This window comes from Alosa sapidissima, chromosome 3, assembly GCF_018492685.1.
Source record: "Alosa sapidissima isolate fAloSap1 chromosome 3, fAloSap1.pri, whole genome shotgun sequence".
Lineage (NCBI taxonomy): Eukaryota > Metazoa > Chordata > Actinopteri > Clupeiformes > Clupeidae > Alosa > Alosa sapidissima.
This window is the reverse complement of record NC_055959.1, coordinates 6962330-6978368: the sequence shown is the minus strand read 5'-3', so window position 1 is coordinate 6978368 and position 16039 is coordinate 6962330. Positions and strand designations below refer to the sequence as shown.

Genomic DNA, 16039 nt, shown 5'->3' with positions numbered 1-16039 from the left:
TATGTTTGTAGCACTATGCCTCAAAATAGGAGTAGAATAGACATTTTTGGACAGAGCTTATCAGCTAGTTAAAATAGGATGACATTTTACAATGGTGTGCCACCTTAAACATTATGCCAAATATTAGTGACAATGTCTTCAGACTCTGACCATTTGAATACATGTAGTGTTTTCGGTAACACTTTACTTGACATAAGACACATGACAATGTCATGACACATGAACCCTAACCCTAACACTAACCTCTAACACTAACCCTAACTCTAACCCTAATCCTAACCCTAACTTGTTATGGCAAAAACCGAATGACACTTAATGACAGAAGCGTTATGTTATAAACGTTTATGACTTGTTTATGACACGTTCATGACAGTGTCATGTCACTTTTATGTTGATACTGTCAAGTGTAACCGTGTTGGTTTTCTCCCCTGTGCTACTTTGCTGAAAACCCAACAATTCCAACCAAAAGTGGAACAGTGTTCAGCTATGAAGCAGTGTGGAAACCAGAGTTGTGTTTTGCTTTGTTTTACCCTTGAGCTACTGCAGGAACTGCCAGCTTTCATCAGGCCACAGATCAGACCTAGCCGCTGATGATTTGATACTCCCTTTTTCAAACACCTCTTCATTTCAGGCAGATGGGGGAAAAAAGCGGCCCTGCAAAAATATTTAACAAACATAAAAAAAAAAAATCCCACAAGCCTATTAAAGTGATGTTTTTTCACCCAGCAGGCTCCATTACGGACCTATTTATGACACCAGGGAGAGATAAAAAGTCTTATCCGCGCGCGCAGGCACGCAGGAGGAGAGAACTGACAAGGAGGAGGAGAGAAAGAGCTAGCAGACAGGAAGGACAGATACACTGGGAAGATATTGTTCTGGCTTCAATTGCTCTCGTCACGTATCCGATTGCGTACAATAGTTATTTTAAAGTCGTTTCAAAAATCTGATTCTGGGAAGCAAGTCGTACATCTCGGGGAACCAATGTAACTGAGGCATTTCAATCGAGAAAGCATCGTGCTAAGGTGACAAGGTAGTGAATCATCTTCTGTTCGAGGAGCCTGGGTCCAAGAATGTTCTTGTAGGAAAAAGCCCATTCATCACATTTATTTCTTTGCGATGTATATAAATAATCTATGCTATTTCCCAATCTGGAAATCAGAGAGAAAAGGAGAAAGGTCGAAAAAGAACATCTATTTTTCAGTTCAAGTGGAGACATGGTGAGTGAGCTGAAGGAGGAGAGAACAATAACATTGTTTTTTTTTATTTTACAAAAAAATCCAACCTCATGCCCCACTTAAAAATGTGTTACAATGACAAACAAGCTACACAGGCAGCAGGATATGATTAAGAGCAAGATAGGTCTCTAATCGGCCCCATGTCCCAAGGGACGAGTGTGTATGGGTGTGCATGTGTGCATTTGTTTATGCATATGTTTGTTTGTTTGCTTGTGTGTGTGTGTGTGTGAGAGACAGAGAGAGAGAGAGAGAGAGAGAGAGAATATGTGTGTGTGTTTGTGTGTGTGTGTATATATGAGTGTGTTTGTTGTGGGGAGAGGGGGGCATATTATGTTTCTGTAGAGCTTGGGGAGTGCTCATCTCGCCTGCACAAATCCTGTTGAAGTGGAGAGAAGTGCCTTTGAGCCTGTGGGGCTCCTGGGAGATTTGTCTGGCGGGGTGTGTGATGGCCACAGCGGCCGCCCGTCGTTAAGAGGGGGCAGTGGGGACCTCGCTGGATTCTTTACCTATGAGGCGAATGGAGCCCTGCCCAGACACCAAGCACGTTCATTACCTTCCCAACACTTTCATCCCCAACCCCCCCCCCCCCAATCACCTCACCACAGCCTTGCTTGCTTGACCAACAGCATTAGGCTCACTGCTTCCCTCTTCCTCTATTTAATAGCACTCTTTGCTTATTCCCTTTCTATCTTCTCTTTTATTATTTTTTCTTTTCATTTTGAGCTCCAACGTCATCCTTTTACATTTTAAAAAGTATCTATCTACCTATCTATCTATCTATCTATCTATCTGCCTTCAGCTGGAGGTCACACAGTTCCTAATTGGACATGAATACCCTGTGTTGCCTATGTGTTTTTTTTCTCTCTGTGTTTTATGTCACTCTGTGTCTACTACTTTGCTTTTCATGGGGAATAATTAATAGACAGTGGACATTCTGTCTAAAGCTTGTGCTTTCATGTTGGGTATTACGTCCTCCCCGAAAGTCATTGAATTAAAATATGCAGATCCAATCATATGTTTGAAAATCACTGACGCGGTGGACTCGCTTCAGCCTTGCTGCTAAATGACAGTCTTTTTGGAGGGTGAGAGGCATGAAATCAAATGAAAGCTTCAAAGGGAGGCTTAGATTTTTTTTTTCTCTTCATTGCCATACACAGAGTAGGGCATGACCTGACATCCAGCGTATGCTTTGACTTCTGACTATGTACGCACCTCTTGTGATTGCTGCCCCTAGCTATTTTCTAAAACACAATGGTCTGAGAGCTTTAATTATTTTTGGCCTTGAACGGCTAATATACTTTTAATTGCTTGCCATTTCCCAAGGAGCATTTTATCTTGCTGCCGTCTTTCGAGCAAAGGCGCCTCATAATTTCACAGGGGTTACATGAACAGAATTTCATACCAGACCTAATGAGAAACGTAGCATGCTGCCAAGACATGATCCTCCCAGCACATCTCGGCAAACTAAAACAATTTTTTGACAAAAGCATCGTTTACCGAAGCGGTGCAGGCATGATAAATAAGACAATTACTCAGGCGCAGTAATTGCGGCTGACCGAACAGAATGTTTCAATAATGACTTCTCCAATCCAATGACTGAAAACAACCACAACTATAGATACCTGAGGAGAATGGAATCTGGAAAATGGTCAAATGCACGCAGCAACCCAGCGCTTGGGTGCAACACAGCAGGCATGCTCCATGCATATATGATGTATACTCTCCACAAGTGTGCTATTTGTGTGTGGCTGGTTGTTATTTCAGAACACGGTTAAGCTAGGCTGAACACATTCAAGAACACATTCACACATGCAACATGATAAACATTGGTATACGGCAGCACAGCACAAACATTCATCAGTGTTAAACGGCAGGAAACATCTTGCTCTCTTAATGAGGCAGAACCACGCTGCAAGATGAAAATTTATTCTAGAGACTTTAGTCTTCATTTAGAGGAAAACTACACAAGGGATGCTTCCCTTACCATGCTGTGCTTTAAATGAACTGTAACTTGGTAACATCCCAAAAACAGAAACATTCAACAATACATCTCAGCTATCTTCTTGGCACCAAGACACAATTCTAAATCACGCGCCACAAAGCCAGTTAAGTTGCCCATATGTCTGTGAGGCTACACCCAAGTGTCTGACAAAACCACATTGGAACCGCGTGCTCCAGATCAGAGCATACGCCTTCTGACTTTACTAAATAGCTAGCGCATTTAGAGATTAAAATATCTCAATTATGGGGGAGAATTAGTGAACAAATGCATATTCTAATTAGCTGTGTTTATCTTGTGACAAGCAATACCCCCCCCCCCCCTCCCAAACCCTAGCTTAGACAAGTCCTCTTCACTGGCTTATCAGCACAAATACATGCTCTGCTCCATGCTAAATAGACTGATGGATGCCCTCCCTATTATAAGCTGAATTTTTAAAAGGCATTTTACAACCAGACAGCCATATTCCCTGCACTAGGATCCAACAGGTTAATGCTATGCGTCGTCTCAACTCTAACACCCATTAGCTGTGAGAGCTCTTTGCTTGGGCTGAAACAGGTAGGACGCTGGCATCGGCTCTGGTCGAAGCACTTACCAAACATATAGCAAACATTTCACGACCCCCTGGGTGCTTTAGATTACTCAGTCACCAGGAGATTGACTGGCCAGCCTTGACCCCTCATGGTAATTGCGCTGATCATAAGGTGGTTGTTTGCGAGGCGGTCACCAACAGACAGTGGTTGATGACAAGGTGTGCTGACACTTCCCAGCAGTGCCTGGATGAAATGATGTGCTATGCAGAGCTATGCAAAGCAAGCAAAGTTAGAACAACACCTCTGGCAAAAATGGTGTGCGTGCATCTGGGTACAGCACAGACTAACAACAACTGGACCTCATTATTTCGGTCAGGGCAAACGCAGAACGGTGAGGTCTACCATGAGCCCAGCATTTTCCTGCAGTTAACGGGGCACACATTTTTGATGCCACAGACACCCCTACAAAGCAAAAAAAAAAAAAAAAAAAGCAGAACTCATACCTGGCAATTGCCTCACAAGCGAACCATGCGCCTTGAGAAAATGGCCATTTATCAGACACAAATGAGATGTCATAGGTCAGACCGCCACCCTGGCCCCGCTCCCACCACAGGCCTGCTATTTGTCACATCAAATGAGGAAAACAATGGGCACAACACGACTTAGGGAGAGGGGAGCCAAACGCCTTCCCCAATTAGTCAGCTGACGAGCGGACACTAGAGACTGCCTCTGTAGCCTCTACGGTGTCTGCAGCCCCTGGGCGCTAAGAACCAGTGCTGACGCATCTCCCATACTACCTCTGATGTTCCTCCAATTACTAACCACAATACAGAGTATAATTGAAAAAGAAAAAACAATGTCGCAGCAAGGTTTGTTGGCCTGGTATCATGCTTCCGTTGTTCATTGCTTAGTTCCTTTTTCTAAGTCATGCAAATTTGTGCACACAAGCAAATCCATGAAATGAATGGAGTGGTTATTTGAGCATGGAGGGAATGGCAACTAACCGGAGCCTGTGTGTCAATTACTCCTAGTTTTTAAAGGTGTTAAAAGTTAAACTAATTAAAGGGCCTCTTGATGAGATTCAAACAATTAAATGTCAATTGTTGTTATTTGGGGGATATTTTAAGTAATGTCACCTTCAAAACATTCCGGAGAGTAAGCCCCATTGATGCACCATAAGAATGGCAGTCGGATTATAATTATCTGGAAAAACTGTGCACCCTAAATTGGCAACATTATTTCAAAAGTCCTTGGAAGTGAAACAAATGAATTTCTGGGAGAAAATGAGGCAGGGGAGATAAAAAAACAAAACAACGCCCCTGCTATTGATGTGATGTTGAGGCAAGCTTTTATTCCCCTGCAAATCTTCAGATTTTATTGTTTTCCCATTTTCCAAGAATTTCAAGGTTTCCTCAGTTCTCTATGAAGGTGATCTGACTTCTATTAGCTTTAGGGGTGGTGATGAATGGGACGCAGCAAATGGGGGAAAAATCCCTGTGTTTTTCCGAAAAAGGACTGTCAGCCGTTCTTCACAGGATCATTCACAAATCTCCATCATGGTGCCATTACCTCGTCAAAACCCACATAAAACTTTCTCATATCAGGCCCTGACTGAGAGAGCAGCTTTGGAAAGACCTGCCAAATTGAGGTCTATACATCTCTCTCAGCAGTAGGGGGGTGGGTTAATTAAACATTATGATCACAAGAAAGCTTTGTTTTCCAGCTTGAAACGCAAGAGAGGGACCTGTCCTCTTTGACACCTCTCTGAACTCACGGCTATCTGGGAGAGGCAGTTGAGCAGACACACAGAGCACTGACTGACGGTGTGTGTGTATGCGTGTGCGTGTGTTGTGTTGACAATGTATGCTGCAGCAGCACTGTACTTGGCAGCATGCAGACACGACACTTGCCCACGCTCTCACACAGGCTGTCTGGTATGACCACGCTGAACGCTGGAAGGATCCTGTGGGTTTGAATGTCAAATCAGTCAAGGAGTACAAACAGCACAACACACACAAAACCCCACAATTACTTATATTATTGTGTTTTTTTATGCCCTCACGTGCTTGTTTACAACAAATAAAGACAGAAGCATGTGGGTTTGAGGTTGTTGTTTTTTTTTTCAATAGGGAGTCAACTGGATAAAAATCTCATAAAATGACCAAAAAAGACAAAAAAAAACAGCGGGAGCGGAAATAGCTCCCAAAAGTCTGCAGGCAGATGACGCTATTAATCTCAATTTACGGAGCTGGTAAATGCTTGCCGTGGCAACAGGAGGAACCAATAACAGAGTTCATCTCGAAGGAGCGGCCCATGCCGCTATTACAAACTGGATGGCCCGGCGTTCCCAGCCATGCATCAAGATGACAGCAGTCTGTTGACACTGACCTTTCATTGGACTAGCCAAAAGTGAGATGTCAGATGCCATACACCTAAAACTATTGAGGAAAGAGAAATTGATTTCCCCCCCACCCGTTCGCTTCCTACATGCTCTGCTCTCTTCCTGGGCTGGCGAAGAGAAGACAATTAAGAGACTACAGTCGGGGGGCTGAAGGCAATAATATAGATCCTCAAGGTCTAGCACAAGGCATTCCACGGCAACAATCAGATGACAACGACATCTCCCTCGGTTCAAGCTATTGAGTTTGTGAGTCACTGGTCACAATGGAGAAAAATTACGATAAAAGCGCAAGGCACGTCCAGTCAGAATGGTGCTGTAACTGTCTGTCGACACATAATGCACCATAATTTTATTTATTTATCTTCTGTATGACGACGACTGACAAAAAGCTCGAGTCAGCATGGATGAGAGAGGGCACAGGCGTTTGTACGGGTAGCACATTTCATGTTGATGCTCTTGATCTGCGACAGATTGAGTCTGTTTGTTGTCATCGCATCTTTTTTTTTCAAATCACTTTTCCACCCCTCTGTCGCCACATAGGGATAATCACTGCTATCTCGCGCACACAGTTTGTTTCTGTTTACATCCCCGCGCTTGGCCTTTTATGTGCCAGTCGTATTGTGCATATTGATATTTCCCACCAACACAGCCCTTATGAGTTGTCACAGGTTGTGTAACATTCATTCTGGGCTGATATGCTGCCAATTTTCGGGTTTGGCATTGGCCCACGTCGCCCATGGCAAAATAAACATCAAAACCTTGCCATGTGCCGCTTTAAAAACCAAGAGAGATTCAGGAGCAACCTCAGCAGCTCGGTGAAGCCGCGGACGGCACCCAAAAAAGGAGATTTCAGGCGGGGGAAAAAAAACACCACATCAGACAGGCGGCAATGAAAGCGAATCTTGTCTCAAAAGGTTTACCAGCTGTCCTTTTGCCCAGCCACCTAAGGCAGAAATGAAGTTGTCAGTGGCCCAGGAGACGGAGCAGGATTTGTCCTAGACTGAGGGAGGTGGCGTCACTGCCAGGACAGAACTTGACAATTTGAACACAGTCGACTCTCGACTTCTCTGAGGACCAAGGAGACGCAGCCAAAGCTGCGTCATGATAGTCTTTTGTAATATATCAAACTAGTTGATGCCAACACTGATACCACAGTGGCGACAGATGCAGTGCTAAACCATAGCATATCCGTGGTGATTTGAGGACACGGGGAACTCAGATGTGTGTGTGTGTGATCTGTAGAATTCGGTGAGAAAAACAAACAAAAAACAAAGAAAACAAATAATGTGGAAGGTAACTGAACAAATTTGTACACAGTACCTCCGGTGCAGCCGCTGACCTCCATAAAAGGGTTTTTCAAAACCCCATTGCTGAACTATTATCATTGGATGCCCTCCAATGTGATAATGACAATGAATAATTTCTTGTTTACATTCACTCTGACTGCTTAATTTCACCATAGGTGAAACTCATCAGACCCCAAGATGACTCTCTCCTTCCCTCTCTCTCTCTCTCTCTCTCTCTCTCTCTCTCTCTCTCTTTCTCTAAATAAACACAATTGCATCCTTCTACCTTCAGGACTAGCAGTCATACTGCACTCAACAATCCAGTTCTTTTGACATCTGCACTCATGAAGCGAATAAAAATGCATGAGGATGATTACTGCCGAGTGCCAAGGACACATTCCCTGTTTCATTTCTTTCCCTGAATCACACTTTCCGCCCTTACGGCATGCCAGACATGGCATTCTTATTATAAAAACAGAAAAGAAGGCAGTGTATCAAAGGTACGCTACCTCAGCAATGTTTTTCTTTCCCCCTAACAGACAGAGCGTATGTTAGCTTGAGGAATAGCATTTGCATAATACCTTATAATCCTGTGAGCCAGAGAACATCAAGCCCTCAAGCCACCGAGAGGTGGAGACCCAGGAGAGCCATTGAGCCAAAGGTCAGAGGCGGCTTTTAACACTATCTACCACCATCCATCAGTACAGCACAGCATAGCACAGGCAAACTCACTGCCTTAAAGAGTGAAGCGTTTTTCATCACACTGATTTGTGTGTGTGTGTGTGTGTGTAACATGATGCTCACCTGTGAATGTGTACTGAATTCTACGAAAGCGTCACAGAACGCAAGTCAATTCACTTAAGGGAAATATTCTGGTGAGCAGGAGCTGTGTCCTCATTATATTGGTAAACAAGGTTTAGGGTGTCATTTTTACCTGATTAAATTATAAACACACCGATTCACGGCACAGCGGAGCGTGCTGTCTGTTTTCCCAAAACATTTTCCCCTAAACGTCTCTCACCGTCTCTGACATTCAAGTCAACAAATTCACACTTCTCATTCCTTGTGGCAAACACCTTGAGCTGTGTCGTGTCTTTCACACAACAAGGAGAGCGCATATAAAGATTCTCCCCCATTTTTTTGTTTTGTTTTAAAGCTTTCACTTAAAATGATTGAAGACACAACATGCAATTTTCATTTTGCCACGTTCAATCCCTAGCCTCCTAGTATGCACAGGAATGAAGATGGTGCAGGCAGAAGACAAACATATGGCAATACAGTGAGGAGATAGCGCCACTTTTACAAGATTAAATAGACCACTTTTAATAACATTTTACTCGCGAGGACTAATGTTGCCTTTCAAGCACATTAGCATTTTGATAACCGGCTGAAGACTTCTCTTCCATTTGCGATAAGGAGAGGAAGTGTGGTGCCACAGACAGCATGAAATAATTGGCACACAGCATGTGAAAAGTCAGCATTTAAAAAAGAGGAAAAGAATGGGTGGGAAAGGGGGGGGGGGAAACGTTTTCAGGTGGATGAGAATCCTAAAGAGTGCTGATTCTGGAGTTCAGCAATGGCACGCAAAGGGGAAAAAAAGAAAAAGAAGAAAAAAAAACTCTGGGTTATTTCACCCTTAAAAGTCCAATTCCTCACATTGAGGAAGTAGACCTGCCACTAATTACTGCATGGAGGGGAAACCTGTGAAAAGTCCTGCATCAGCAGTATGTTCTCCATACCCAAGGGCTGACTGAAGTCATGTCGATGGGTACCTTAGCACATTAGCTTTTTTGGACCATCAAATACTACAGTGCAGTGCCTGCAAACACAGCTTCATCATCAGAGGCACTGAGGAGACTTCTGCTAGCAGGGACCAGCCGGTGAGGTGTTGTTCCATGGGAGAAAACAGGATGGCTCCTCATTACAAAAACATCAAAGTACGCGCCCCGAAATCCATCTTTATTAGCATGTCACGCCCGAGAAGAAAAGGTGAGTGGATGAATCATCTGACCTATGAGTGCGTGTCTGGTCCTCGTCCTCACGTGTGCCCCCCCCCCCACACTCTACCCCCCCCCCCCCCCCTCCCCCCACCGCCCCATCACCAGACCCACGGCCGTACCCAGAGGCACGTCATCAATGTGGAGCAAAGCTACGACAAACTCTTGCTGCCGAGATCACTTTGAATTAGCACTTGCCATATCACATGCCAGGTCAAACACCTACTGCTTCATCAACAACAACAACAACAGCAACATCAACAGACAGATATACAGAACCCATTCATGATCTAGTGCAGTGGTTCTCAACCTTTTTTCAGTGATGTACCTCCTGTGAAATATTTTTTTCAGCCAAGTACCCCCTAACCAGCGCAAAGCATTTTTAGTTGAGAAAAAAGTCTGAAAAAAGACTTAAAACAGAGCACTGTGCCATCAGTGTCTAATTTATTAAACTTTGGAACTGATAAACACATACAAAATTCAAACATTTGGAAAAAAAAAAGTTTTTGCATGGATTCTACTTTTTAATGTATATTTTAAAATGTCACGTACCCCCTGGAGTGCCTTCACGTACCCCCAGGGGTACGCGTACCCCCATTTGAGAACCACTGATCTAGTGGGAAAAATGGGAGAGATAAAAGGAACCCGCACCAAGGTATGACCTGTGATTTGTTTATCTTAGCTCTTCTGGGTAAATAATATCCGATAACAATCAGACACATCAAGCCAAGTTGGTATGACAGAATAAACTCTTGACGAAGACAGCACTAAAAAGAGGCCAGTGAAGGGATGTGTGTGTGGTGGGGGGGGGGGGGAGGGTTTGAAGGCTTTAAATCGGATACTGTATGTGCTAAATGCCTGCACAGAGGGCATGACAGTCTGTGAGCAATTAAAGATTCCTAAAAGGTGTTTATCAGGCCAAACAGTCCAGAGATTAAGGGCCAATTATCTAAAGATCTTCTGTCATGGAGGGAGGACAGCAGTCCGCCATTACTGTTTAATAAATTGCCAGACAGACAGTGCAGAGGAAGAAAAAAACTCTCCTGTTCCCACTGGTTGTTAGCATTCTACTGGGATGCATTGGTCTCATGCTATCTACAAGCACTGGTATTGATTACGCTGGAAGACCTTAATAACCCTGGACAATGAGGGACCGGCATAGACGCGCCATTTCTTCTTCAAACTGAAGTTGTAGTTTGCCCTGCGGGATTACACAATAAATCAACTGCCTTATCGGCCAGCTAGCGGCTCCAAGGCTTCTGCATTATAATAATGAAATGCATCAAATCCAAGTGTTTTCAGACCTACACCAAACACAAAGCCACACACACACATACACTCTCTCTCTCTCTCACACACACACACACCTTTGGAAAGGTTGTGTGTGGGGGAAAAATGAAAGAAAATCATGATGCCCATGGATAATTGACACTACCTTTAAGGCACGTCTTTAGTGGGCTCTTTAGTGCTTTCTAATGAAAGCTCCATTGTGGGGGGGGGGGGGGGGTCTCCCAGTTCAGTGTTTCAGACTGACGCATAAAAACCTTCTCAGCATTGACCCTGCAGCACAACTGACAGGGCATAAGCAAGTCATTAGTCATGTGTAAAACTTCTCCAGCCAAGCTCCTTATAAAAAAAAACCCGCCCGAGTCTCATTAAATTCTAATCTTTGTGACGACGATATCATGACACACAAAACTTGACAAAAGCCATTAAATTAAAAAGCCGTTTTTTTTCCTCCCTCTCCCCTCACTCATGTATAAGTAAAGCTCCATGCTGGATTAACCCACATTACGGTCCTCCATAATAACCCATTTCTGCTTTATTCATAAATGTCACTTCCAGGAAGAGTCTTCTCTGCACACACAGAGAAACAGGCCTTAATCCTGACCCCCAAAAATACCGCTGCCGGGGATATATATATATATATTAAAAATATATGACGAAAAAATAGCAGCGTAAACAGTTTTACCAGACTGAATTTCCTTTAAATGTTCTTATTCGTGCCATCTGGGTGGCTCGGCCCTCTCTCTAAATTCAAATGTTCGGTTGGCCCACAGGAGTGCAAATCAACTGATAGCTGGTGAAGAGGCCTGCTGAAAAAAAAAAAGGAATCGCATTTGAAACACTGACGGCGGGTGGGGTGGCAGAGCTGGTGGGTGAGAAAGGAGGACAAAAAAAGAAAAAAGAAAAGCCTGGGCGCGGGAGCGAGAGAGAAAAATGGTTCCGGAGCAGTGAGCACGGGTGCAAGGCACTTCAGCCTTCCGTGATAAAAAATGGCATGTGCTCGGCCCCGCATCATGGTTGAATTCACAAGAACCATATTAAAATTATGATAAACACATTGTGGGCTGATTGTGCCCTTGCTCCTAGTGGTGACTAGGACCGTCTGCACTGATCATCCGTATGGATGAGTGCGTTTCAATTCATCAAACTATTACTCTATATTTGCAGACTTAAATGTCTTCCAATTTCCTACTCAAACAATGGGAGTGCAGAATTTCTTTGGTACATGCCTTACAATAAGCATATCTGTCAGCTGTTATGCAAGGCCAGCAATGTGGTGGGCTCTCAGTGTAAATATTAAGCAATAACAATTGCACACGTCCGGTCTGCTTTCAAGGGGCTTCTGTGTAAATTTCAGCTGATTGCAATCGACTGAGAGGCTGAGATATTATGATCATTATCACTTGTAAAATTATGCACAATCAACCTCTTGCCAAGACTCTCCAGTCTAGCCAATCCAACAAAACAAACGTAAATATTGTGTTGATGGAGCTACTCTAAGGTGCCGAGCTACAGATGCATACAAAAAGAAGGGGAAAATACACATGATTGTATACTGCACACTTCCAAGAGATAGCACAGCCATTTTATGGCAAGACGATGCACGGCTCATGATTCATAGACATGTTAAAGGGCAACATAAGCTGTCACCGTACAACAAACATTAATCTCAGTGTCACACTAGCATCACATGCAGAAGGAGAGTGTAACTGGGCTCTGAGTCACAGAATGTCCAGGGCAAGCAAGTTTACACTCACGAAATAAAGAGTGTGTGTGTGTGTTTCCTTTTTACTTTGAGCCCTTTCCTTCAGCATCAATTCTAGATGGCACACAAAAGATAAAATAACAAGACGAACTTAATTGTCTCATACAGTGATTTGGCCTCTTCCCATGTGGCATCTACACACGCAGATACACTGGACAACAAAGATGAGTTATATATCAAATAAAACATACACAGAGTGATGACAGACAGAACAGAGCAATGTGTGTGTGTGTGTGTGTGTGTGTGTGTGTGTGTGTGTGTGTGAAAGAAAAAGTGTGTGTGTGAGACTTGTCTTTGAGCACAGAATTCATAACGTCAAGCTCCTGGTTTCCTCCGACATATTGTTGTACCAAGGCTGCTGGCACACGTTCTGCCATTAGTTGGCATTGTGTGCCGACCGGGCTGCCTGAGCTCCATTTGTTCAAAAGCCCCATTGGCATTTTGTTGAGTTGTCTTCTGGGGCTCAGCTGTTATTTCCTATGCAAGCGGCCCTCAGTGGCCAGTCATGTTTTTAATCATTGACAGGCTAAAAAGGGGAATATCTGATGTCGTCCCATCTCGACCCAACCACTCAGAGATGTTGAATGGTCTACAGTAGACACACAATGGTGTTGCCAAACATAGAGTGACCATTTTCTGTATGTACGATTGGACATGAACGCATGCCACACTGTCATCACTTTGCCGGATCTAGCACAGAAATATGCACATGCAGGTCCATCTTGTGATGGGTGACATGAAAGGCTGAAAAACATCACTTATGTGCAACAGCAGCTATTAGCTCACATTCAATCCATGGCTCAATGAATGGGATAAGACTAATGTACATTCGCACCACTGCATGCCTGTATTATATGCATGCCTATATTCAATTGTCAGAGGAGTGTAAACATAATTTTCGTAACATTTCCTTACATGTGAATGTCATGGAAGAGCACCTAGGCAGTAAGGTATGACACTACTCTGTGCCAGTAGAGGTTTTCAAACGCAGTCTTAAGAAGGCTGGCAAAACCCTTCCTCTCCGCAGAGATTGGGAAGCATCAGTGATCAGCTGGGTGTTTTTTTCCCTAAAGCAGTGCACACTGTAGAACAGCAACAGCTGCTGGAGCTAGACTGAAAGAGGTAAATAGTGTTTGCATTGCTCCTGTTACCCCTGGTACATCCGTTGATGTATTTCAGGCGCAGAGTCACAGATATATGTAATGTTATCTGCTTGAGTCAGGTTAAGACCTCTCTCTCTGAAAATTGCTACAAATAAACCAATGGCTTGTAAAAATCGCTAGCAGCCAGCTACCTCTCATGTGCACGGCAATTTCCAGGTCCAGGACAGTCCAAAGATTTGTATTAGGGCTGCACAATGTGACTCATCTTTTTTTAGATAAGAAAGCAGCCTGACCTCTTTGATTTACATTCAAATCATGAGGCTTGATTTTAAAGTGCAAGTCCTGTCACTAAAGTCTCTCTTCAACTTTAGACAGACACCATGGTATGTTAAGTAGTCCTGAGTGAATATCATAGCGGTCATCTTATCAATCTGCGCACAACAGGGGCCCTCAAAGTTTTTCAAATTATACACAGCGAGCTCCACAAAAAAGGTAAACGATGCCCAGCATGACATCTAATTACCAACTGGGCACCTAAAAAAGGATAAATGAAAGCTATTGGCATGTGGTGCAATGCACGTGAAGCAAAGTCAAACAAGTGCACTCATACAACACATTTAAAGGCCCTTGGTTAAGACAAAATCTTAACTTTTGATTACTGCAGTTGCATTGAGCCATTCATAGAAATGAGGGGATTAAAAATAAATGTAAAATGTCAACTTCAAAAAACTCAGAGGAAAAAATGATGAACCCACAACATTTCACAGTTTGTATGAAGGACAATGAAGCCTCAATTGCAGCCTACTTTGTACAATAGGCTACAATATTACTATCTGTAGGCTATTTTGGAAGTTGCAGAGCATTTTAATGAACTCGTTTGGGTTCTCGGTACAGTGTCTAACAGCTATAATCATGTAACAAATAGATTATTCAGAGCAGCCAACAATAGCCATTCACCAACAGTACAACAGCCTGGGCAAGTTAGACAGCTTTTGCTAACAACTTATTCCCAGTTCAGAGTCATTAAAGAGAAAATTTGTCTTCTTGACGCATTTACAGTAGCCTACATTTCTGAATGTAAAGCTAGGTGTTATGATATCCTGTGCCCGGTGATTTTAAGCATGTTGGTGTGCCATGCTTCACTTGCACTGTGAAGAGAAACTGGGTAAGTGAGTAAAAAACCCATGGTCGTAGCGACAGTGTCTGTAAGAGAAAGCATAGCGTTGTCTAGATTGTGCTTTTGATCATTGGCTATTGGAGCGATTCATGGGGGCTCAAATTGACCTCGCACAAGACAGAGCGTGGGTTAACTTTTAATAAAATATATTTTGTCAACATAAGAGAGAATACGAGGAGTATCAAACGAAAGCATCTGCAAAACCTTGATGATCCTCCAACGACACACGAACTACTATGCATTCCGTGAGGTACCGTTTCCTTATTGTTTTATCACGGTCAAAGCACAGTGCTAACGACACTAACTTTGGAAATTATAAATGACGACAAAAGGTCATTCCGATGCTTGTATAGGAGAGGTAGTGAGTTACAAAAATCACTGATAACCAATAGGACTATTTAATCTACACCTTGAAGCAACTCCTTAAGCAGCATGCCTGCCGACTATATATTTTCCGTGGAGGAAGCCAAATACACAGCATTCAGAAAGCAGCACCTGTCTTTGAAGTGATTCACAAAACGCCACTTCCCCTAGCCTACCTTCCAACAAAAATAAATTCCTTCAGGCGCACCACAGCAGCCACATAAACCACATGCACAACAAATACACGACATTATTTCTTGGCACTAACCTTAGATGCTGCTTCAGAAAAAATAATAAAAGAGAGCTTGGATCGCTGTAGAGAGAAGGTGTCTGCTGAAGATGTACCAGCCGCGCACTGAGAGCATCCCACGTTCACGTTTAAATTCCTCCTCTAACAATCCCGCTCGTTTCCCCCCTCTGCCCGGCTCGAGTGTCTTACCTGAAGGGCATCTCCCACGACTGCAATTAGCTGCCAAGATTTCATTGTGGTCGGGCAGCGAAAAAGCAAGAAAAAAGTGCCTCCTGGTTCTCAGCGGAGGTAAACTGATTGCGCGGAGAAGAGGCAGAGCGAGCGATAGAGACAGCGCGAGTGGTAGCCACTGGACCGTATCCACGTGCTGCCAATGGAAATGACTGCATCTGTCACTCCACGCGCCTGTCCGGTTATTGTGCTATGGTCACCTCTGTCCGCTCGGAGGTGTCCACCTTTGACACCGACCATTGCAGGAGGGTACCAAATTCAGACCGCAAAATGCAAGCATTAAGGCCTGGTCTAACAAAAACTTCAGGGCTCCTGAAAAGGTTTTAACAACTGACCAACAGTAATAATTCATGAAGTTGCCTATGGCTTTGTTTTGATTTAATATGTATCTTAGAACTAAGGCAGATGAAGA

The 16039-nt window shown here is 43.6% G+C and overlaps 1 protein-coding gene across 4 annotated transcripts in view; it reads right to left on the bottom strand.

The window, feature by feature from the left end:
• Positions 1–15735, bottom strand: part of rbfox1 (RNA binding fox-1 homolog 1) — a 234985-nt gene extending 219250 nt beyond the window's left edge. For 2 of the 4 annotated variants that reach the window (XM_042086631.1, XM_042086632.1), the window contains exon 1: positions 15586–15735. In XM_042086631.1, coding sequence (XP_041942565.1) covers positions 15586–15630 — 45 coding nt within the window. In that variant the 5' untranslated portion in view covers positions 15631–15735. Of the gene's footprint in view, positions 1–15414 lie in introns of all 4 variants that reach the window. The other 2 variants (XM_042086635.1, XM_042086636.1) reach the window with 1 other exon arrangement.
• Positions 15736–16039: the final 304 nt, after the last annotated feature.